The following is a 22,674-nucleotide window of genomic DNA, read 5'->3' on the forward strand; positions in this document are numbered from 1 at the left end:
CCTGCAGGCTTACCCCATTGACTGTTGTACTGCACCGGAACTGGCGTCTCAAATGTGGCAGCACATTGAGAAAAGCCACCACCACCACTTTCCCAAAGTGTTGCCGCTGTTGCATTCTGTCTGTCCATCCATCCATCCATCCATGTTCGAAGTGCCGGCCCCGCAGGCACATCGGGAAAGTAGAGCAAAGCCAGTCAGGGAGGGAGGGAGGGAAAGAGAAAGAGAGACCTGATGCATCAGATTGAATGAGGCCTAGTTTAGGCTGAGGCCCTTTTCCACATTGAAACATCTTTGCCAGCACATTGAAACCTCTTTGGCTTCTTTTAAAGGTTTTGTGGACGAAACATGGTCAAGACTATCAGGAAGCTCACATTTTGCTGAGGCTCTGAACAGGATCCATTGGACCAGATCTCCACCCTAAAAAATTACGTTTCCCCAATGCATTACAGTGCCAATTCTGAAGAAGGCAGAACCAAAATGTACTGCTAAATTACAAGGAAAACACAAACACACACACAGACACACTCCCTTCTAACCCTGCTGGAGCAGGTGATTGGACTAGAATAGATATCTCATTATCTTTCTCCTCCCTCCCTCCCTCCTTTATTTCTTTCTGTCCCTTCCATCCATCCCCTCTTCTTTGTCCCTTTCCCTTACTTTTCTCTCTTTTCCTCTCTGAGGCTCACCCTTTAGATCAGGGGTCGCCAAACCTTTGGACCTCAGGGACCACCAAACTCATAATTTTAAATCCCGGAGACCACTAATATGAATTTTGACTGATAGTGGCTTTCTGGCGTTGGTGGGAGAGAGAGAGAGATCTGATCCAACCTCTGTCTCTCCCTCTCACACACACACAAAGGCAGGGGTGCAATTTAGACCCCTGATCTAAAGCTGTCAAAACTCCAAAAACAGGTCAAGTAGCTCTGGGGAGGCCAGTCATAAATTAGAACACTTGCTAAACAACCGGCCATTAAGTGAGGACCACTTGTATTTGGTTTGCCAGTCACCTGGCCACGCCCACCCAGTCACATGACCAGCAGGCCACGTCAGCCAGTCACGTGACCAGCAGGACACACTCTCAAATTATGCCACGCCCACAGAAATTTGAATCCCACCCCTGGGTGGGGGGCACCGAGGATGAGTTTGTGGACATAAAAAGTTTGGGAACCACTGATTTAAATCATGATATAAATCTTGAGGGTCCATAGCCATGGTCCATGATAACAAAAGGTATTTAAAGGGGTTGAGAACTCTGCTGTGTCACATTCTATATGGGGCTACCCTTAAAGACCACCAGGAAGATTCAGCTGGTGCAGAGTGTAACTATACAGGAAGTTATTTGGGGTTACAGGATGGCAAGCACCACATCTCTGATCCTTAAGATGCACTTAAGGGTGGTGGGGGAGAAGCAGGCTTATACATGCTTATCTGGAAAAAAGCCACATAAAACTTGTGAAAATCACTTCTGAATAGGTTTGCAAAGAAGAAACTGAAAAACTTTTATTTATTAAATTTATATGCCACCCACCTCACTAGTACAGCAGCTCTGGACAATTACAGAATAACCGTGCCTATTTCAAGGTGCTATGCAGGGAAAAGGCATGTGGAAGTACTGATTTGTTTACTTCTAAAAAAGTATACAGGGGAGGTATCTGTAATGGATACTGCTATTTAGGATGTTGGTTTTATTTTATGGATTCTATCTGCTTTACTTCCCTCTGTCAACATTGGAATGTGGTTCTTGAAATTCTGAGTATTGGAATGTAAAAGTTTTTCCATCTACTGTAAATACACAATAAAGTAAGCATAAAGAAAGAATTAGTTTTCTTTGATAGACAGAATGTGTATTGGGTATAAAAGATTTTTTTATATACACTACGCTATCAGGAATGCTGAAATAATCATGCTGCAATTATTCTGAAATACTGACAGCTATAGTGATTCCAAACAGAAAGGATATTAAATCAATGAGTTGCATGGCCATTGTATTCAAATGATTCTTTGTAGGTGTTCTTCTTCCTATGGGTGCCCAAGAAAAAATGAAATGAGATTATATTCCTGCTTAACAAGCTATCAATTAACTTGGAGAGGTCAAGTGGTACCAGGCAAAAGACCACGTGGTGGCCTGCAGAATTAATACAGTATTACATTTTTCTCAGTACTTCATTAGTCATGCTGGCTGGTCTGTGGCAGTTAAGTCCCCAAAACCTGGGGATTTCCAAACTGGTTTATCTCTTATTTAAAATTTGATTTCTTCTCAGGCAGGCTTTTTCTTTCCAATCGCCACCGCAAAAGATTGGAAAATCCCAAACTAAGCCATTTCTTTTATTCCCAAGGGGACTCGGAACAAACAGTTGATGATTTGAGAATGAGCATGGGGAAAGTAGGAGAATAAAAAGGCAGTTTTACATGGTATACAATTGGCTTGGGCGCTCTTAGTTCCTCTTTTTATTACCCAACCTCAATCAAGGATTTTTCAATGGGAGAATACGCTCTTACACTTTTTATTCTGTTTTAAGAATATTTAAAAGCCACTCGAGTCTCTTGTCTTTCTAAAGAAAGATAGCAAAAACCCAGTACAATACTAATGTATACTTTTTTTTCTTTTCACTGCGTCTTATGAATGTTTATAATTTCCACTTAACTAAACGGGGGGGGGGGGATAAAACAGCACGACTCCCGTCCCAACCAACAACCCCCCGCCCGCTCAATATCCGCCTTCTAACCCGGAAGTTTTTTCTGTTGATCTTTTTTCGATCTCTATGATACTTCCGGTTTCCTTGATTTCCTCCCATAATTCCTGCGGCTCTTCCTTTCCGAGCTTGTCCTAAGCAGGGTGAGTAGCCGTAATGTGGGTTTTGGTTGTTATCTGACTCCATCCGTATCGCTGGGCCTTTTTAGGGCCGGGGCTCTGAGCCAGCCCGGCTGTTGGAATGATGTCGCTCACGGAGGGCTGTATATTTTCGCGCTGACGTTGAAGGATTTCCCCATAAATGCCCGAAATGTTTTTTTTTTTTCGCTCGCAGTGCCGGCCTGCACGCAGGGCCTTTCGTTTCAGTGTGTGAAAGTAGAGAGGATTAGAAGCCACAATCATGACTTAATACAAAACAGGCTGGGAAGTAGATGTTGATCTATAATATATGTGTATTATTCTAAAGAAGTCTCCAGGAAGGTACATAGAAAGTCAAAAATCCCTGTAAGTGACAACGTATTTTTGTCCACCTAATAATGCTTTTGGCATGGGCAAAAATAGGATTCTCATCTTTACTACTAATCAATAAAACAGTGTATTCCAAAAGTTTTAACTCATTGCCCGAATATGAATCGTGAATTAGTGTATTCTTGTCCTTAGACGTAGAGTCACTTGTTGTGATGTAGGATAACTTCCTTGATGGACGGTTTTTCTCCAGAGCATCAGCCATTTGTGCTTTTCTTTAGCTGCTGTGTAGCTATATAGCAGAGGTCTCCAAACTTGGCAAGTTTAAGACTTGTGGACTTCAACTCCCAGAATTCATGAGCTAACATGACTGGAGGAGGAATTCTGGGACTTGAAGTCCACAAGTCTTAAAGCTGTACAGCAACCATAAGTAAATTCTAAGTTTTAAAAGGTTTTTTTCCTCTCCTCCCTACTGATAACTCCACGTACTGTAGTTGTAGAGAATTGCACCACTGAATGCTATTCTAGAGTTTTGCTGAGGTAGGATTTCTTATGCAGTATTTGGGGTCCTATAGGATACACCAATTCTCAGTTGTATTTTAGTTGCAACACTTATTAATAGAATAATACCCAGTAACTCAAGATTTGAAGGGACTGAAGGTGATGTTATAGCAGAGACTCAGCGACACGTATTGTTAACCTCTAAATTTATTTTGCCACTATGTTTTAGTCCCATGTCTGTCTTTCAAATTGTTAGATATTGGGTGAGCTCCCATCAATTTGTCCCAGCTTCTGCCCACCTAGCTTTTTGAAAGTGTGCAAATGGAAATAAATATATAGGTACCACTTCAGTGAGCATCCCCTGGACAATGGTGATCTTACTGGCTAATCCTTTCAACCTGGAAGTGCCTTGGCAATGGTACTTCCAATGCAAAAAAAATAGTAGTTAGATATTTCATTCTAATAAAATAAATGGTATAATTAGTATATATGAAAGTATGTTGGACAAAAAACTAGCATTGCCTTTACACTTTTTCAAAAGGAATGTTGCTCAAAACGGCTTTTGGGCTGTCCCAAAATTTGGCACCAGATTTTGTAGAGAATAAAGGATTGCAAAAACAAGAGTAATCCTATTACATATTCTGCTATCACAAGCGATTTGTCCTCTGGAACTAGTTAAACAGTGAGCATTATTAATTATTAAATAATTAGATTCACTTTTAGCAATGGAAATTAAAAGAACTGTTTTTAATTGGGTATCTATGCATTGTGTGAAACTTTGTATAATACATTTTGATGTTGTGCTATTCTACAAAATTCTGTGTAAAATATTCTATTTTTGTTGCATATTATGAAATAGATGGCCCCTGCAAAGAAAGGTGGTGAAAAGAAGAAAGGCCGATCAGCCATCAATGAGGTGGTTACTCGAGAATATACTATAAATATTCACAAAAGGATCCATGGCGTGTGAGTGATTTTTTTTCTCTACTGGAATTTTGATCAGGCTGTTTTAACTTACAACGTTTTGTTCATTCCTTTTTAAAATAGCTTTACTTTTTTAAAATTCAGAAATAGATCAGTGATTGCTAAGGTTGGTTCATAAGATGTAGTTATCAGACTTATTTGAAAAAAATAATAATGCAGAATGGCACAGATATTAGAAGCATTTAGTCCCACAAGGCCAATGAAATTTCTGGGGTATTATGGACTGGCTTAGGTAAAAGCTCTGAAAAGGTTGTATTTAGTGTTGCCATAATCTGTTCAGTTTATAGAAAAGCCTGAAATGAAAATATTGTCCAGCTAGCTATAATATTGTTTTATCAAACTATGACACCACCACTGTCAAAGTGCTGCTATCAAGGTTGTAGTTTGAGAGCTCTCTAGAGCTTCCTGAATTTGCCTTTTTTTTGCCCTAAAATACCTGTTTAGAACACTGAAGTTCCTGAATTTTGCTTCTGCAGATAGTTTCTAAAACATACCAAAAGTATCATAGTCACAATGCAAGTGACTAGATTCTTGCACCTGCATTAAAGATTTGCCGGAACCTGATGAACAATCCATTATAATCATTGTATACAATTAATGCACTAAATCTTTTGATACTATTATCCCTGTTGTGTTTTAGTGCCTGATAACTACAGGCCTTCACAATATGATTAATATTACATTATAGCTAAGTCTGTGCTCTTGTTTATGTGCAACTGATAGGCTGCCAAATTGTTATTTCATCATAGATTTCATTTGTTATTTCTTACCATTTTATTCTAGAACTTTTAATTAGATACTCATTTTTAATTCACTGGTCTTTGTAATAAATATTTGAACATACCATTATGTAATAGTGAAAGTAATATTTTTTTTAAATAGAGGTTTTTTTATACAAGATTTATATCCTTTATATTCAGGCTGTACAAGCATTTTAAAAAAACTGGGTGTGTTAGAATGAATGAAGCACCCTTCCTCACAGCTTTAAAGCAGTTCTGTCTCAGGATGTATAATTGCTTCAAAGCCTGGTTCTGCTTTGTGTGTGTGAAGGCAGGGAAAATATTGAACGTGAGCATTCGCACATATAGCTTGTGAAAAGGTATGTATGAAACATTCCTTTGAATGTGCATACCTTTTTTATTATGTAAAGCTGATGTCTAAATATAAAAGCAGAATCTCTGACTTGATGGCACAGTCTTTATTTATTTTTGTACTCTTAGGGGCTTCAAGAAACGGGCTCCTCGTGCTCTTAAGGAGATTCGAAAATTTGCCATGAAGGAAATGGGTACTCCTGATGTACGCATTGATACCCGTTTGAACAAGGCTGTCTGGACGAAAGGAATAAGGTATCATCAGACTGTTTCCTTGATCGAGGTGCTCTCCTGTTCTTTGCTCAGTGCAAAGGAATACTCAGTGCTTGCACAAGTAAGACTGGGTATGATGAGAGGCTAATATAGTATTTTAATACATTCAACTGCTAAACTGGCTGGTGAAATTTTTTAAGAACTGGTAAGCAAGAAAGCCATGGCCAACCACTTCTGAAAAAAACCTTACCAAGAAAACAGACTTATCCAGAGAGTCTCTGAATATTGGACAGGATTGAAGGGAAAAAACCGAAAATGTACGAAGTTATTTGTCATCCCTTTCACACAAATGCAAGGCTCTCCCTTACATAACACTTTTATCTTTCATTCCCCTTCCCCCCACCCCCCACCCCAACCCTGTGAAGTAAGTTGGATTGAGAATGTCCGGTGCTTCTTAAGGTACAGCTAGTCCTTGAGTTACAACTGTTCATTTAGTGACTATTCAAAGTTATAACAGCACTGAAAAAAGTGACTTATGACTGTTTTTCACACTTACCACCATTGCAGCCTCCCCACGGTCACATGATCAAAATTCAGATGCTTGGAAACTGACTCACATTTATGACACTTGCAATGTTCTGGAGTCGTGATCACCTTTTGCGATCTGACAAGCAAAGTCAATGGGGAATCCAGATTCACTTAACAACCATTTTACAAACTTAACAAATGCAATGATTCACTTAACTGGCAAGAAAAGTTGTAAAATGGGGCAAACTCAAAAAATGGGGCAAACTCGAGGACTACCTGTACTTTACAGTTCTTATAATTTGATGCAGTTAAATCCAAGTGATTCAGGTCGTTCTCTTGAATAGTTTACAGGTAGTCCTTGCTTACTGTCTTTTTTAATGACTGCTGGAAATTAGGATTGATCCAGCTTTGCGATCAATCCTTTCATTTACTCGCATCATCGAGTAACTGGTTGACAAACCGTACTCAACGCACATCTGTATGGGGGGAAGGGACCGATGGGGTACTACAAGGTTCTGTTTTAGGCCCAATACCCTTCAATATCTTTATAAATGGCTTAGATGAGGAAGGGGAACTCATCAAATTAACAGATGACACTTAAGTTGGCAGGAATAGTCAACACCCTAGAAGATAAGCTCAGGATCCAAAAATATCTTGATAGATTTGAACAATGAGCCCTATCCAACAACATGAAATTTAATGTGGAGAAAAGCAAGATTTTATACTTAGGCAGGAAAAACTAAAGGTATAAATATAGGTTAGACAAAACCTGACTCAAAAACAGTAACTGAGAGGGACCTTGGAGTCCTAGTGAACAATCACTTTAACATGATCCAGCCGTATGTGGCAGCAGTCAAAAAATCCTTGGTTGTATAAGTAGAGGCATAAAATCAAAATCATGTGAAGTATTAGTATCACTTTATAAATCCTTAGTAAGACCACATCTGGAATACTGCATCCAGTTTTAGTCACCACATTTAAAAAGAGATGTTGAGACTTTGGAAACAATGCAAAGAAGAGTAGCTAAGATTATTATAAAGGCCTGGAGACAAAAACATGAAGAATGGCTGCAGGAATCGGGTATGGCCCATCTAGAGAAAAGAAGGGGCTATCACAAAGAAGAGGAGGTCAACTTATTTTCCAGAGCAGCAGAAGGCAAGGCAAGAAACAATGGACAGAAACTAATCAAGAAGAGACGCAACCTAGAATTAAGGAGAAACTTCCTAACAGTGAGAACAATTAACCAGTGGAACAGCCTGCCTTCAGAAGTTGTAGGTGCTTCATCCCTGGAGGTTTTAAAGAAAAGACTAGACAACCACCTGTCTAAAATGGTGAAGAGGCTCTGCTTGAGCAGGGGGTTGGACTAGAAAATCTCCAAGGTCCCTTCCAGTTCTGTTCTGATTGATTGATCGATCTGAGGTCATGTGAGTGCCATTTGTATGCTTCACATCAGGATTCCTACTAACAGTTAATGGAGAATGCGGAAGTAAAATCACAGTCATGTGATGTCTTGCATAATGACCAAACAGGAAGTGGTGCAACCCTATCATTACTATCTGATTTTCTGCTTAGCAACAATGCTTAGTGATGGAGTTGCCAATCTAAATTGTAATTAAGGCAGGACTGCCTGTAATTAACATTAGTTTAAATAAGCACAGAAGCTAGAAATAAAGCAAAATTTTTACATTGGGGTTTTTTAGTTAAAAAAAACGAAAAGTAATCTGCTATTATACATAATTTGCCTACCTTTCAGATAGCAAAGTACTAGCATTAAACAAAACATGTTTCTAAACATTGCCAATATTTTACAGGAATGTTCCTTATCGTATCCGAGTACGCTTATCCCGAAAGCGCAATGAGGATGAAGATTCACCCAATAAATTGTATACACTGGTTACCTATGTGCCAGTCACCACCTTCAAAGGTAAATTGTATTCTATATTAGAAGAGAGACCCATATTTGTTTAAATGTAGTTGTACCAATGTTTAGAAGTAATTGCACTATTTTCCAGAAAAATGTTACATATATATTGCATATGAGATATTCTATTAGTACAGGTAGTCCTCAACTTATGACAATTGAGCCTAATTATTTTTAAGTGAGATATTTGTTGAGTTTTGCCCCATTTTATGACATTTCCCACTTTTGTTAAGTGAATCACTGCAGTTTATAAGTTAGTTCCATAGTTTAAGTGAATCCAGCTTTCCCATTGATTTTGCTTATCAAAAGGTTGCAAAAGGTGATCATGTGATCTTGAGAAGCAGCAGCAGTCATAAGTACAAATCAGTTGCCAAGCAACTGAATTTTGATCACATGATCCTGGGGCTGCTACAAAGGCCATAAGTGTGAAAAATGCTCATATTAGTATCGTAAGTTTGAACAATCACTAACTGAACTGTTGTAAATTGAGGATCACTTGTATATTCCGCTCTCAGTAACTTATGGTTTCATTGTTTCTTTTTCCTTTGTTTGCAGGTCTACAGACTGTTAATGTAGATGAAAACTAAGATTTTATTACAATAAAAATACTAAATTGGTATTAAAACATGTAGATGTATCTTTTTTGCAATCAGATTACTCTGGGTTACTGATCAGCAGTTGAATTCCACAAAGCCTTCCAATTGCCTGGTAGGTCACAATGTTTCTTGATAATTCTAATGATATGAAGAAAAACAGGGCAATGCTGTTGTCTTTCTTGGAATGTCTGATATATGAGAAGCCAAATTTTCTAATGGGTTGCTGACTCCTCTTGTCAGATAGTGAAACAAAGTGAGACCTTCTTCAGTCTTCCTGTTCTTGCAAAACAATTTCTCTTGCAAGCACTGGAATGAAATAAATGTATGATTTTAGGACATGTCAAAATTGGATTAAAAGAATTAAATAATTATAATACCCTTCAGATCAACAATTAAGACTGCAAGAATTTCACAATGAAGATGCTGTTTACAGGAATTTTTTTCCTTCAAGTAGAGAGAGAACGTAAAGTTTTATGCAAGTTCCAATGTGCTGAAGATTTATTGTGTCCTTTTGTTTATACAATTTTCAGGTACTACTTAATGCAAGGTACTTAAAAGCAAAATGTAGCCATTAGCATCAGATTTGCAGCCCATAGAATGGATAGTCCCAAGCAAGCATTTTATTTTTTATTTTTTCAAATGATGGGTTTCTAGAAGTAAACTGAATTCCTTAAGTCATCTATTTTTACCCCTTGAAAATGACTTACCCTTCATCAAAACAGGCTTTTTCCAGCTTCCATTCCTATGCTAGACAGGTATCCAAAGGCTTTTGGGGAAGAAAACAAAATGTGTAAGGTGACCAACACACATCACAATTTGAAATCTTTCCAATCATAATACCTTCTAAATTGCCTAACACATTCACATGACATACTTGAAATGGATTAATCTGAAAAGCAACAGATACAAAAATCTTTTATTGAAAAGTGCACACACAGAAAAATGAAAGTCATAGTTCATGTACATGGAACATTGAAAGCAAGACATACAAACTTTGATTCAAATATATTAATAGTTTCAATTACCAGCATTGAAACGAACATTAGTGCAAAAAAGGCAACAATTCATAAAACCTGTAGTTGGCCAAAGTTGTCAACTGGGAGTTGCTTTCTTTTTACTTTTTGGTACAATTGCTTAAATTTTTCAAAGTGAAGATGGAGTTTTAAATTACATTCAAAACAAAAACAGATGGTCTCTTTACCCCAAAACCACAATTTAAGTTGTGTTTTGGCTTTAAAGCTCCCAAGAGTATTAAATATTTGTGTTGGTCCAAAAGCCCTAAAATTACAGTATGCATTTTGGTAGTACATAACCGTTGGTTGCTACTGTACATTTAGCTGTTCAATTTCACCTCGTGAGGGCTGGCTTGCACCACCTGATTTGGAGTTGCATTGGGTCAGCTTTGCATTCTCTAGTTTTGGTTTCAATTCTAAGGATTTCTCAAAGAAATTGACCAGGGATTGTTCAGTTAATAGGGAAGCCAAGATTTGTTCAAAAGAAACAATCCAGTCTCCTGTTGCAGGTGAGGGCACATTTTTTGAGATTTTCACAGTGTCTGTAAAAACTTTATCTTGCTCTGAAGTAGAGGCCTCTGTCTGGAAATCCTCACTGAAATCATCGGAGCCTGAGCTGCTGCTTCTTTGGCCAACTTCTCCAATCTGAAGTAACAATGTAGTCACTGTAGCTATAGCTTGATACAACTCGTTTTCTTCCGGATCCTCATGGAACATGCTGTACAAGGTCTTACAGAACTGGATAAATTCTTGCTACAAAGGGAGATAAGATCAACATAATGCAATTTTAGTGACTTATTTTCCAAAATACATAGCTTATTAAAGCTGCTTTAATTTAATGGAAGTACAATCGTTGTTTAAGGTTTGTTTTCCAGTCTGCCTAAAAAAAGACTTCAACTTGACTATAGTGCTCTCATCCTTCGTCTTATTCTAAGGAGGGGCTATGGAGATAGCATTAAAGCAATATCTTAATATTTTTCTTTGGGTTATAAGAAAGCATTTTAGCTAGATCGTTATCTCAAGTGTACAAATGTTGAAGATAAAAGTGTTGAAAGAAAAACCACCCAGATTGGCGCAAATGGATGTAGCAAAGGAAAAATGCTGCAGTATTCTGGGGGAGTGAAGCTGGGAATTGCAGTCATGCAGATCTTCACCTTTTAGCACAGATTAATACTACTGTCTGACATTTTCTGTTTCATATTACTACCATAGCAGAAATCTATAGGCTGAGTTGTAAGTGTGGCTTCCTCAGAATCAAAAGTCATGCATATTACAATTCATCTTGTACCTGGTTCATTTTAGGTAGTTCTTTTTCAGACTTGGTATCTTTTTCTTTGGCTAAATCCTTCAGCATCTGTTTCAACTGCTTCTGGTAATCTATGCCATCACCTAGATAAAAGATATATATGATTAGGAAGTGAACATTAAAATGTAACATTGAATGATACTGGACATGTTTTTTGCTTTTCTTATTCCAGAAATGTCAGGTGTATTGTCTGACACGTCAGTGAAATTGTTTTTGGAATCTAAATTCATTACAGCCATTCCTGCAGTGACACTCCCCATATCTTATGGCAGAAAATGTTATTAACTTGTTAGATTTAGATCCTACCTTATGTTCATGAGTTTATGCAATATTCCCTCTCATCTTCCCCCATAAGAAGTTTGGCTTAAAGCAGCGGTCACCAACAGGTGGACTGCGGCCCACTGGTGGTCCACGAGAAAATTTTGTTGGTCTACAGAGAAATGCCATCCCAAAGCACCCCCAAAACAATCCAGGATGCGCAGGAACACAAGGCTGCGCCGCCCACATGGCCTGCGGGAACCCTCCCCACCCACTCATTCCTTACATGACAAACTTGCCTGCTAAATTGCTATTTTTCCTTTTTCTGACCATCAACTGTTCTGCTGCGCCAGGAAATTTAGATTAGCTAGAAAGAAGGAAATCGCTGGATTTCTTGCTTTTTAGCTAATCTTTAGATCTTCAGCTCTAAGCAGAGCTGAACCTTCCTTAGGACTGAAGCAGTGCAGACTCAGCTAGCCAATGGCAGAAACACATCTCTAAGTGAATCTGTGAACAACTCAATCTGCCTGCCTGTTTTGCCTGATTTCGGGTAAAAGTTGCTTTTTAAAAAAATAAAAAATACATGGTGTGTTGTGAGTTAATTTTGTGAGTTTGCTTGCAAGCAAATTTTATGGGATAGACTCAGCTAACTGATGGCAGAAAGATAGATCTCTGAATCTGTGATTAACTCACTCTGCCTGCCTGCTCTGCCTGATTTTGGTCAAAAGTTGCTCTTTGTTTATAAAAAAAAATCCAATATTTACATAAATATAATATTTACATACAAGCCATGCTCAGCCAGTCACATGACCACCAAGCCACACCCACAAATTAGGTTACGCCCACAGAACCAGTTAAGACATTTGAATCCCACTCCTGTTTCTGTGAGTATGTGTGTGAGAGAGAGATGCGGAGGGAGAGAAGTTAGATCAGATCTCTCTTCCCCTCTCTCTTCCTCCCTCCCATCAATGTCAGCAAGCCGCCATCAGTCAAAATTCATGTTAGTGGTCCCAGGAATTTAAAATTATGAGTTTGGTGGTCCCTGGGGTCCAAAAGGTTGGCGACCCCTGGGCTAAAGGATAGTTCTCAACATTGGTCTCCCCATCTTGACCACTACATTATGTTAGTTCATTTTATTAATTACAGGAAAAAATTGTATTTGAAATTAGATTACTTACTGTTTGATTTTCCAATTACTAATGGCCTTGAAGTTGATAACAAAGAATTCTTTAGTGGTGACTGACTGTCCCTTTCATTTTCTGTGAGGGCTATAATGGTAAAGTAATGCTATTATTACATTTAGCAGAATGCGTTGAATTCACATAGATCATAGAACCATGTCTGTGATTTTTAACGGGTCTAATTTTTTTAAGTATAAGAAATATGATTCAACTCCCCCTCAATTGTCCAAACATGCAGATACACAGCTCTCTTAGGGAAAGTTGAATCAGATGTCCCTACTAATCAGACAAGTGAGTTTGAGGGGGTTCTTTCCTTTAAAAGGCATACACATTAAATGCCGCCCTTGGACTCTTGAATGGTTATGCCAGAAGCATAAGATCTCGGGACCTGATAAAAAGGTTTAATGGTCCTGATACTTGAAAGGACTGCAAATCCATCAATAAAAAGCATGCCCTTTTATCATTTTATGATCAGGAAGATCTTTTATAGAGGAGAGAGCACAACGGTAATGCCCAAGATTGCTCATTTAGCAAAATTACTCCCAAGAGCTAAGTGTACAAAACTTCTGAAAGTCAGGCTACGGACAAGAATGTAAATTTTGAATCCAGGTGTTCAAGAAAGATGTCATACAATGTTGTTTGTTAAACCAGAATCAATTTATCTAACCCATAGGTATTAGATGAATTTCTGATCACACTATAAGGTACAGAATTTCAAGTTTACAGATAAAACTAAAGAGTTCATATATACAAATGGGGTAAACTAATCCAAAAGGAAAGGAAATTAATTTTAAAAGTTCTTACCAGGAGGAATATGTAATCTGTACAACAGTTTAATTTTTTCATTCATTTCTCCATTGTACATAATATCTGTAGGAGGAAAAAAGTATACCAGAGGCTTGAGTCTCCTTTTTCTTAAAGCATAAAAACTTGCAATTTATGTGAAAAATTATAATTATAGGAAAAGTTCTGAATTTAAACTTTGATTAAAAATTCAATCAAATTTACAATTCTGTGCTGATAGTATTTGAAAACATCTAAGTTTATTGGAGAGCAAAGAATGACAATGTGTTAGACTACATCTTGCATGTAAACAACATTGAGAACAATCCAGAGGGAGTATACGGCAGGTTCTGCTGACCAGTTTTGGAGAACCGGTAGTGGAAATTTTGAGTAGTTTGGAGAACCAGCAAATATCATCTGACTGGCCCTGTCCCCATCTATTCTCTGCCTCCCAAGTCCCAGCTGATCGGCTGGGTATTCTTTCGTTGTACTGCACAGGAAGATGGAGCTGGAAAGCAGGTTAGTGGGGTGGGGAGGGAGTGGGATTTTGCAGTAACCTTCCCCTGGAGTGGGGTGGGAATGGAGATTTTACAGTATCTTTCCTCTGCCATGCCCACCAAGCCACACCTATCAGGCCATGCCCACAGAACTGGTAGTAAAAAAATTTGAATCCCACCACTGGAACAATCGTATGAAAGAAAGTAGGGCAGGCATAATTCACATGCCAAAATAGCAGCACTGGCTTTGAAGACAAATCCTAGCAATTTCCTTATAAAGTTATCTTCTGAAAAGGTCACAGTTACAATTAATTCCAGGTATTAAAACAATTGAGAGAAAGATAGGGACTATCAATTATTTTGCAACTTATAAAATCAAATGTGTTTCTTGTACAAAGTAGTGTAAAATTCAAGAATGAATGAAAATATTTCCACAAGAGCAATTCAAGCAAATCATTCTGGCTTCACATTAGACTAGCAACATTTATTGTCACATATTTTTTGTGACTCATTGTCCAGAGAGTCAGTTTGCTTATCCTGTAAAACATTGCTAAAAATGCAAACTTACAGCTTAATATTCTCTATGACTCATGCATCTTTTGTGCAACAACCCAGTGGCATTTGCACTGTTTAGGGTGTCAGGATTCCAGCAGTTGCCCCCATTTAAATCATGAATCTCGAGCCAAACCTAAAAAGGATTTATTGGGAGTTAAACTGTCCGGAGCACTGCCTGGATGAGCCGACCCTGAGGCACATAATTCATTGTCACGCTTGACCCTGGTTTTCCCCCACTCCCTGGGTGTATCGTAATTCATATTCTCCAATGGGACACATTCATAGCCAAGAGTCATCAATCATGCTCTCCAGTTAGAATTCTGTGCGGCAGAAACTTCAGTCACCTAGTTACTATTTTTGAAAACGTTTATGGAATGCAGTTTCTGTTTGCAAACTGCTCCCCTCTCCCTTTCTGTTGGCAATTCTAACAAGACAATAGAAATATTTATGGGTTGACATAGGGTTGCCAAACTCCCAGCCCATGGGCCGGATGCGTCATGCGTTGGCCACACCCATATCTGTTTAGCAAAGGAGAAAAAAGTCCTGATATGTGACACTGCTACGATGCTGTGAGTTTGACACCCCTGATTTAGATCCATAACTTTCCTGAAAACTTGCTGCATGAGAAAATCAATGCAAATTGAATACTCACCTAAGCAGCTAACAAACGCTTTGAATTCAATCAGATGGTCCATGTTTTCATCCAAAAGGCGGAATGTTCTTTCTGCTAGAACCTGAGTATGTTCACCACACATCCAAGGTGAAACAAGTTTAAAAAGGTTAGTAAATTGCTGAGAATCAATTCTATATTGCTCAGCATATGGTCTACTTGGATCATGACGCTGAATTACAACGGCACTATTCCATTCCCAGTAACAGCTTATTAAATGCTCTTTCTGAAAAAAACAAAGCAAACAAACAAAACAAATATTAGAATGAAAATTTTATCCAGGAAGATTTTAGTAGTGGGCAACTGCATATTTATTTGCTCATATGAACATTTGCATAATGTCAACATTACATGTTGGTCTTAAAGTTTAATGTATATTAAATGTTCTGGAACTGAGTATTTTTAGTTCTTATGACTGGCAGGTTAACATAATAAGAAAAGGACACTATGATACTGTTAGAGCTTGGAAAAACTGCAATATGTGCACTAAAGAGGAATGAAGTAAAAGTGTAACCAGGTTAGTATTATTTGGGGAAGGCACCCCTTTTTTGCTATTCTTTGCTCTTCTTATCCTTTTACTTATTTCAGAAATAGATTCCCTTTCTGTGCTATATAATTTGCCAAGAAAAAACATAACATAAAACATTTATTTCTATTGTAACAACTTCTTTCATGCCAGAAGAACAGGCCAATTTATTCCATTAACCTTAACCACTTAAAAGATTGTTTGAAATGGAAAAGATCTGATCAAAAACTAATTCAAGAATTTTCTTAGGATTTTGGAAAAACTAAAAGCTAAAGTACTTAGATGCCATTAAAATATTGCAAAACATTACACCTTTGCTGATTTTTCAATATAAACTATACACAATATTTATCTGAATGCATCTAATCTAATGCAAAACTTTTCTGAAAAAAATGCATACCTTAAATAAGTCATATAATTCCTCCAAATCTTCTGGAACAATAGAAACATCTGGAATAACCACTCTGAGCTAAGGAGAAAACAGGAAAGAGTTTAGACGAAATATTAAGGCATACAAAAAAACCCCGCTGAAATAAATGTTCCCAAATTTGCCCTCATCTGAAGTATTTTTGCCCTACTTTTCATCATTTGACTTTGAATGAAACTTGCAGTGTGTGAAAGGAAAAAGAATGGAGCGTGAAGAAAAAAAGAACACATTTGCATTCCATTCAGTAACATCCAAAGAGCTGTAAGTTGCACACCTGTGCTTCAGTTGCTTTGTATTTCAAGAAGTATTTTTCTGCTTCTTTAGAAATCATTTTTAAATGTTTTCTAAAGTTTAAAAATAAGATTTTGAAAACTCTTTACCACATTCTGTTTAGTGGTTTCTTCGTGACTCTGGAGTACACGGATCCTGTGTTTGTAGCGCATGTGCTCAATCTGTTCCACAGAATGGTCTCCAAATTTCTAAAATAAGGAAAAGATGTTTTTCATTTTCATTTGAAATCTTTGAATACTTCAAAATTCTAATTAAAATCACTACCTACTACATTTGGCATTACCTCATATGAATCCCGTATTAGATCTGCTATTTCTGTTATAGGACAAGGTTCCATATCGTCACTGAAAAAGGCATGTTGGTTTCCAATTGGTGGCAAAGGGCTTTCCTCATTTTTAACATGATCTAGAAATCTAAAATAGAGATATGCTTAAATCTACTGCCAAATATGCAACATGATGCAAGCATATTTTTATTCCTCACTGCATACTTACACACTGAACTCGTTTTTTCTCACTGTCAAATAATTCTACTGAGCTTGTTGCATCTCTATATAACAGGATTTAGATTGAAAGCTTTTTTTTCAAGCTGTACAGAAAGAGTTTCTAGAAGGAACAGTGTTTGGGGCTGAAAACAGTTCAATCCAGCAGTGAGTTATAATACATCCTATTAAACATTCATGTCTGTTGCACTGTTTTGCTGAAGAAATCTATTAATGCGAACAAAGCAACAGATGAATTAAACAAGCAGTTTAAACTACTATGATGTCAACCTTAGATGAAACAGTCAGAACATGGAGAGTACCTGCTGAGAATCATCAAAGCATGCCCATCATCTTTGCTGCTGCACAGTTCCACAGCATTGGCTTCCAGAACAGCTAATCCCAGTTGGAAAATGGCCTTTATCCCATCGAAGAAGAAACAGTCTACAACATTAACAGCACTTTCCAGGGGCATGATACTCAGGAAAAGGGTTAAGAACCATGACAAAGAAACAGAAGCTAGTGTGGAAAGATCTTTAAAATGTTCAGCTAATTCAGGAAGTCTCTCTCTGATTAACTCTTCAAATACTGACTGGTCCACTTGAGCACCTGTAAAAATCACACCAAGCCAGGTTACTTAAGGTGGAAAGAATCTGTTACTTTAGCTTTATTTAAAATGCAATTTACAATGTAAGACAATAAAAAATAAATCTAGTTTACTACTCCAAAAGTGCTGCTTCTATGAATTTAATCTTGGCACATCACTGAGTTCTCAAGCATTTTAGCCTATTACAGCCTTGGGGTTTGTGTGTGTGGAGAGAACTATGGGATGCCAAGTACTGGAAGGGAGGGTATTCTGTAGAATTACTTCCATTTCAAACATCACAATATAATTAAGAAAGAGAATAACTTTTTAAAGTTATTTATGTGGTCAAGCTGCTCCAAAGAAAAAGACCCCAGAAATCCATTTCACCCCTATTCTGATGATTTTTCAGAAAACTTTAAAAACTTGGCTGTTGTCCCAGGATTCTGAGTGGGATGTTTGCAGATATCTTCTGTTAGAGGGAGTGGATTTATCCAAATGTACAGGATTTTCTTGCTGTTTTTCTTCTTTTAACTTGATGTTAGCCACCCAGAGTAATTTGGAATTGTGTGGCCTCTAAATCTCAGAAATAAATTCATCTCAGAAAGAGCAATAAATAAAAAGATCACTGACGATAAACAGCTCAATAACAAAGAGAAAGAAAGAGAAGGCAACTCACCTATTACCCGGTGATTAAAATAATCTGGGAGCATCCTTTCACAAACAGATACAAGCAGCCAAAAAGCTTCCTCTTCTTTAGCATATAGCAGTAAAACTGAGGTCAATATATTCATGGACTGTTAGGAAACAAGAGGGGGGAGAAATATAAGCGACTTTGATAATTACACATCCTGATTACTGTATCATTATGTATTGATTATTAAATATCCTGTATGCATTGGTGTTTAGAACAAAGATACTGGTTTCCATAGAAAAAATAAAAGTGTGACTAGGATAAAACTGAAGTTTGGGTGAGTTTGTGGCATACTGGCAAAACCATGTTCTGACAGCAGAAAAACCTCGACCGGGCAGAGATAGAATTAGGATTGGTAAACTAACCGGCTCTATCATATTAAAAAGTATTAGTAGGCCTTCACTGAACAAGCAAGATGGGTAGTAGAGGTCAACAGACCCACAATTCTCAAGCAAAGAAAAGTCATTTAGAAGTTAATGTCAGAAGAAGTCTTTACCTGGCAATACCCAATTTTGGGGTTTCTGTGCGCATAAGCTGTTAAGACTCTTCTCAATGCAGCTATGCCTGTTTCACTTTGGAAGGCTGGATGCTCAGGTAGGGAGCGATGCAAGTCACGCTCTATTTCCTCTGTCGCTATGCAGTACAGACCCATGGACATTTGTACTAAATCTTCATAGTAACCGGGGTGTGAATACAGATCAGACATAGCATCTGACCCAGGAATAAATGCAAAATGGATACTTTAGCAATACAAATGCACTGTTATATAAATGTTCATTTGTTTACAAATCTGATGTGATTTCTCTTGTTAACACCTATACAAACTAAGTTTAACTCTAGCCCACAGGCAACATACTGTGGGGATAAATAAATTATCCTTATATCAGCAGTATATTGTAAAAATCCTAATTTAAATATTCAAATCTCACAACTTACAAATAAATTATTTGGGCCAAGTATAACATCTCTGCAGTTTCTAGGGTATAATATTTTGGTATTCAATCTTTAAACCAGTGTTAGACCATATAAATTTATCTACTGTTATAGCAAATATAGAAGTAAACATATTTATTATATTGCATAAAAGAAATATCTCACATTTAAATGTTTACATACTGCTAAATCGACAAAAAATAGCATTTTGTTTTGATGAACTGTAATCTCTTTATACATTAGATTGTTGATTCCTTCTTCCTCTTGATCCTATTCTCCTAATCAGCACAGAAAAATGGACATCACTTTCTGCTCTCCCTTTCTTATATGATGAAATGACATTCTTTGGGGATGAAGTGAAATTACTGAATTCTCACCTGAGAAAATAAGCCATAGTTTGCCTCGCAATGATTCTGGGATTCCCATAGCAACCAGTTTCCTAATTTTCTCTGTTCGAAACATACAAACAGTTCGGCCATACTCAGCAAAATGATCATCCCAAAGCCTCTCTTTTATTTGCTCTCTAGACTAAAAAGCAAAGGATATATATTAAATCTTTATTAGAAGCCACATTGTTGGAAAATAACTTCTCATTCTAAAAAGCAGTTTTATTTAATACAGAAGAAAATATGAAAAAAGGCAATGGATTAAATCCTCTAATTTGATCAATGTATAAGGTTATAATGGAATGGTATGTAAAATTTGGCTGTGATTTAGAAAGAGTGAAAGAAATCCCCTATCATTTTACATGAGGCACAGCTGGCAAAAATCAATGAAACTGCTCCATTTCATTTTTTTCAATACGAATGTGACTGGAGGAAACCAATTAATTTATACAAAGCTAATACACGCAATACAATATTGCTGTAATTAACAGAAAAAATACAATAAGATTAAGATTATTATTAAAAATACAATAATTAAGATTATTATAAAAGATGAATAACATGGTTAATAACAGTAAATGGTTGGAAACATTATTATCAATTAATCTCTTATTTCTAATATCTAATTTCAATTAATGGATCCATTATATGAATTTGTCTATTTTTCAAAATTCTGGGCTCTAAAAATTAGAAAATGATAGTGTGGTTTATAATTAATTATAAAAACAACTGAGTAAATACTATATGGTATTAATTCATATATATATACCTGTAGGTGTATGTGTATATAATTGAAAGATACAATGAGTACACCATGCTTCTGTGCATGGCTTTCATTGACTATGAAAAGGAATTTGATTTAGTATTTCCAGCAAGCAATAATTAATGCATTACTCAATCAAGGTCTTGACACCACTTACATAAACTTACTACAATCAATAGATGAAAAAAACAATAGTGACAATTTGCCTTAATGATCTTAAAGTGGAAATCAAAATAGAATAAGATGTATGACACGGTGATTTAATATCCCCTATCCTTTTCTCAGCCTTCCTTGAAGAGCTATTTTGCAAACTAGACTGGGCAAAAGATGGAATAAAAATCAATGGCGTCTATTTAAATCACTTAAGATTTGCAGATGATGATGTTCTCTTCTCACGAGATCCAGAAGAGTTACAAAGACACATACAAGAGCTGGCCAAAACAGGAGAACTATTTGGCTTTACAAAAAAAACATGAAAAAGGTAATGTTTAATAAATTCACCAAAGAAAGAAAACAAAATATATTTGGAGAAGAACTAAATGGAGTAGATCACTACATATACCTTGGCCAATATATCTCAATAGAAGGTGATACAATAAAGGAAACTAAACGGCATGTTAAATGTGATTGGCAAGCATTCAGCAAGCTAAGCTTAATTTTCAAGAACAACCACCCCTATGCTAGAAGAGAAATGTTTTTTTTTATCATTGAGTGCTACCTGCTCTAACATATGCCAGTGATACATGGACACTAATCTCACAATCAATACAAAAACTATGAGCAAAGAGCCATGGAAATATACATGCTCAGCATTACAAGACAAGACAAGACAAGACAGAAAGACCTGCACACAACTGTCCCATTTCCATACAGACAAAGTTTCCAGGGCAACAAGTGTTTGAGCTGATTGCTCCATTTGCAACTGGCCTAGGGTCGCTTAAACATTTGTCACCCTGATGGAGACTGCAAATTTCATCTGCATAGAAATGGGCCACTTGAAAATGGAATTTCTCTTCAGCAGAGGCCTTGAGGAAAGGCCTGGAGAAAACTGCTCCGTTCTTGGCAGCAAAGACTTTTTGCAAAAGATGGCAAAAGGCTTTGCAAATGAGGTAAAGCTTTGATGTTTCAGGTCTTCCCTCCATTTGCAAAGCCTTTTGCCATTTGCTAGAACAGAGGTCTAAAATACCGTGAGATCACGCAAATCAATAGCGGGAGTTCATGATCTTGTAGTAATTTAGGCTTCCATTCTCTGTGTACACAAGGTGAATATCCACAGGCCTAGTCCCTATGGAGACCTGGCGTGGGGAGAGGCAGGGAATAGGCAGTTGTTCATAAGAGAGAACAACTGCCTTGGTGCTGGCAACATTTGTAGTTTTGGGATTTGTTCTTAAATGTTAGGGGGGCGCGTACCCCGTAACTTCACTAAAGAAACGCTCGTAACCCAGGAATTACCACACAGTTCATATATTTACTCCAATTTGAAGCTGCAGGAGAATGACGGATAGAGGAAAAGGAAACAAATAGGAAAACCCTTTAACTCTTTTCGGGGAGATAAAGAATTGCATCATACCAGAAACAATTATTACATGTAATAGAATCATGTTTAAAATATATTAGTAAATATGATAACAAGCAGTAGCTTGTTATAATACAATAGCTGTAACTGATAAATATTTTCCAAAGATAGCTTCCAAAAATCAACAACATACCATTCTGAAGTCAAGGCCATCCATTCCAGAAGGGTGAAATGCTGAACTCAGAGCTTCTGTATTCGGCAGGTGTCTTCTGTTTCTGTCATTTTCACACTTATCATTACTCTGGGACGCTGTTCCAAATCCCTCCAATTCATAGTCAGTATGTATTACATGAGAGTTGTGCTGTGTAAATATAAAAAATGACAATTTTTTTTAATCAAGATTTTATTGGTGCATGGTAGCATTGAAAGCACTGGTTCCAAACTGTTCTACTTGCTGTAATTTACAACTTCACAAACAAAATTTTAAAGGTACATCAGGTGCTTATCAAGTATTTAGAAAAGCACCATCATAAACAAAATTCCGATGGAGTGATACAATTTTGTATCACACCAAACAATCTAGACGTAATTTAAAGCTACTAATATGGTCATTAATATAGTCATTAATATATTTTCTTGCAATACGACAAGAATTATACAATTACTGAATGATAAAAGTTCACATTAATTGCATAAAATTAATTTTTGCATAAAATGAACAGTAAACATAGATTTTTTTTTTCTAAGTCTACTCTGCTATGTCTTTGGGTGTTATTCTCAAATAATTACTTTCACCAACTGCAGTGTTTTCGATTTTAGC

General features: G+C 37.0%; 2 protein-coding genes across 4 annotated transcripts in view; one reads left to right on the forward strand and one right to left on the reverse strand.

Moving 5' to 3' along the window:
- The first annotated feature begins 2,749 nt into the window (after positions 1 to 2,749).
- Positions 2,750 to 9,020, forward strand: RPL31 (ribosomal protein L31). Of its 2 annotated transcripts, none has more exons than XM_026707556.2 (5): positions 2,750 to 2,836; positions 4,518 to 4,624; positions 5,863 to 5,988; positions 8,286 to 8,398; positions 8,951 to 9,020. In XM_026707556.2, the coding sequence occupies exons 2-5, from the start codon at positions 4,518 to 4,520 to the stop codon at positions 8,980 to 8,982; spliced, it is 378 nt and encodes a 125-aa protein (XP_026563341.1). In that variant the 5' UTR covers positions 2,750 to 2,836; the 3' UTR covers positions 8,983 to 9,020. The 2 variants fall into 2 exon arrangements, with proteins under 2 accessions (XP_026563341.1, XP_087794615.1); XM_087938489.1 differs by having other exon boundaries at positions 2,813 to 3,196.
- Positions 9,021 to 9,878: 858 nt separating this feature from the next.
- Positions 9,879 to 22,674, reverse strand: part of TBC1D8 (TBC1 domain family member 8) — a 45,029-nt gene continuing 32,233 nt past the window's right edge. For both annotated transcript variants that reach the window (XM_026707554.2, XM_087938488.1), the window contains exons 8-20: positions 22,048 to 22,215; positions 19,567 to 19,717; positions 18,753 to 18,967; positions 18,242 to 18,359; positions 17,303 to 17,588; positions 16,782 to 16,911; positions 16,588 to 16,686; positions 16,181 to 16,249; positions 15,237 to 15,480; positions 13,554 to 13,619; positions 12,747 to 12,836; positions 11,293 to 11,393; positions 9,879 to 10,757 (exon numbers count right to left, since the gene is read on the reverse strand). In XM_026707554.2, coding sequence (XP_026563339.1) covers positions 10,314 to 10,757; positions 11,293 to 11,393; positions 12,747 to 12,836; positions 13,554 to 13,619; positions 15,237 to 15,480; positions 16,181 to 16,249; positions 16,588 to 16,686; positions 16,782 to 16,911; positions 17,303 to 17,588; positions 18,242 to 18,359; positions 18,753 to 18,967; positions 19,567 to 19,717; positions 22,048 to 22,215 — 2,181 coding nt within the window. In that variant the 3' untranslated portion in view covers positions 9,879 to 10,313. The remainder of the gene's footprint in view (positions 10,758 to 11,292; positions 11,394 to 12,746; positions 12,837 to 13,553; positions 13,620 to 15,236; positions 15,481 to 16,180; positions 16,250 to 16,587; positions 16,687 to 16,781; positions 16,912 to 17,302; positions 17,589 to 18,241; positions 18,360 to 18,752; positions 18,968 to 19,566; positions 19,718 to 22,047; positions 22,216 to 22,674) is intronic.

Source organism: Pseudonaja textilis, chromosome 8 (genome assembly GCF_049901715.1).
Source record: "Pseudonaja textilis isolate UNSWEBS1 chromosome 8, rPseTex1.2, whole genome shotgun sequence".
Taxonomy (NCBI): domain Eukaryota; kingdom Metazoa; phylum Chordata; class Lepidosauria; order Squamata; family Elapidae; genus Pseudonaja; species Pseudonaja textilis.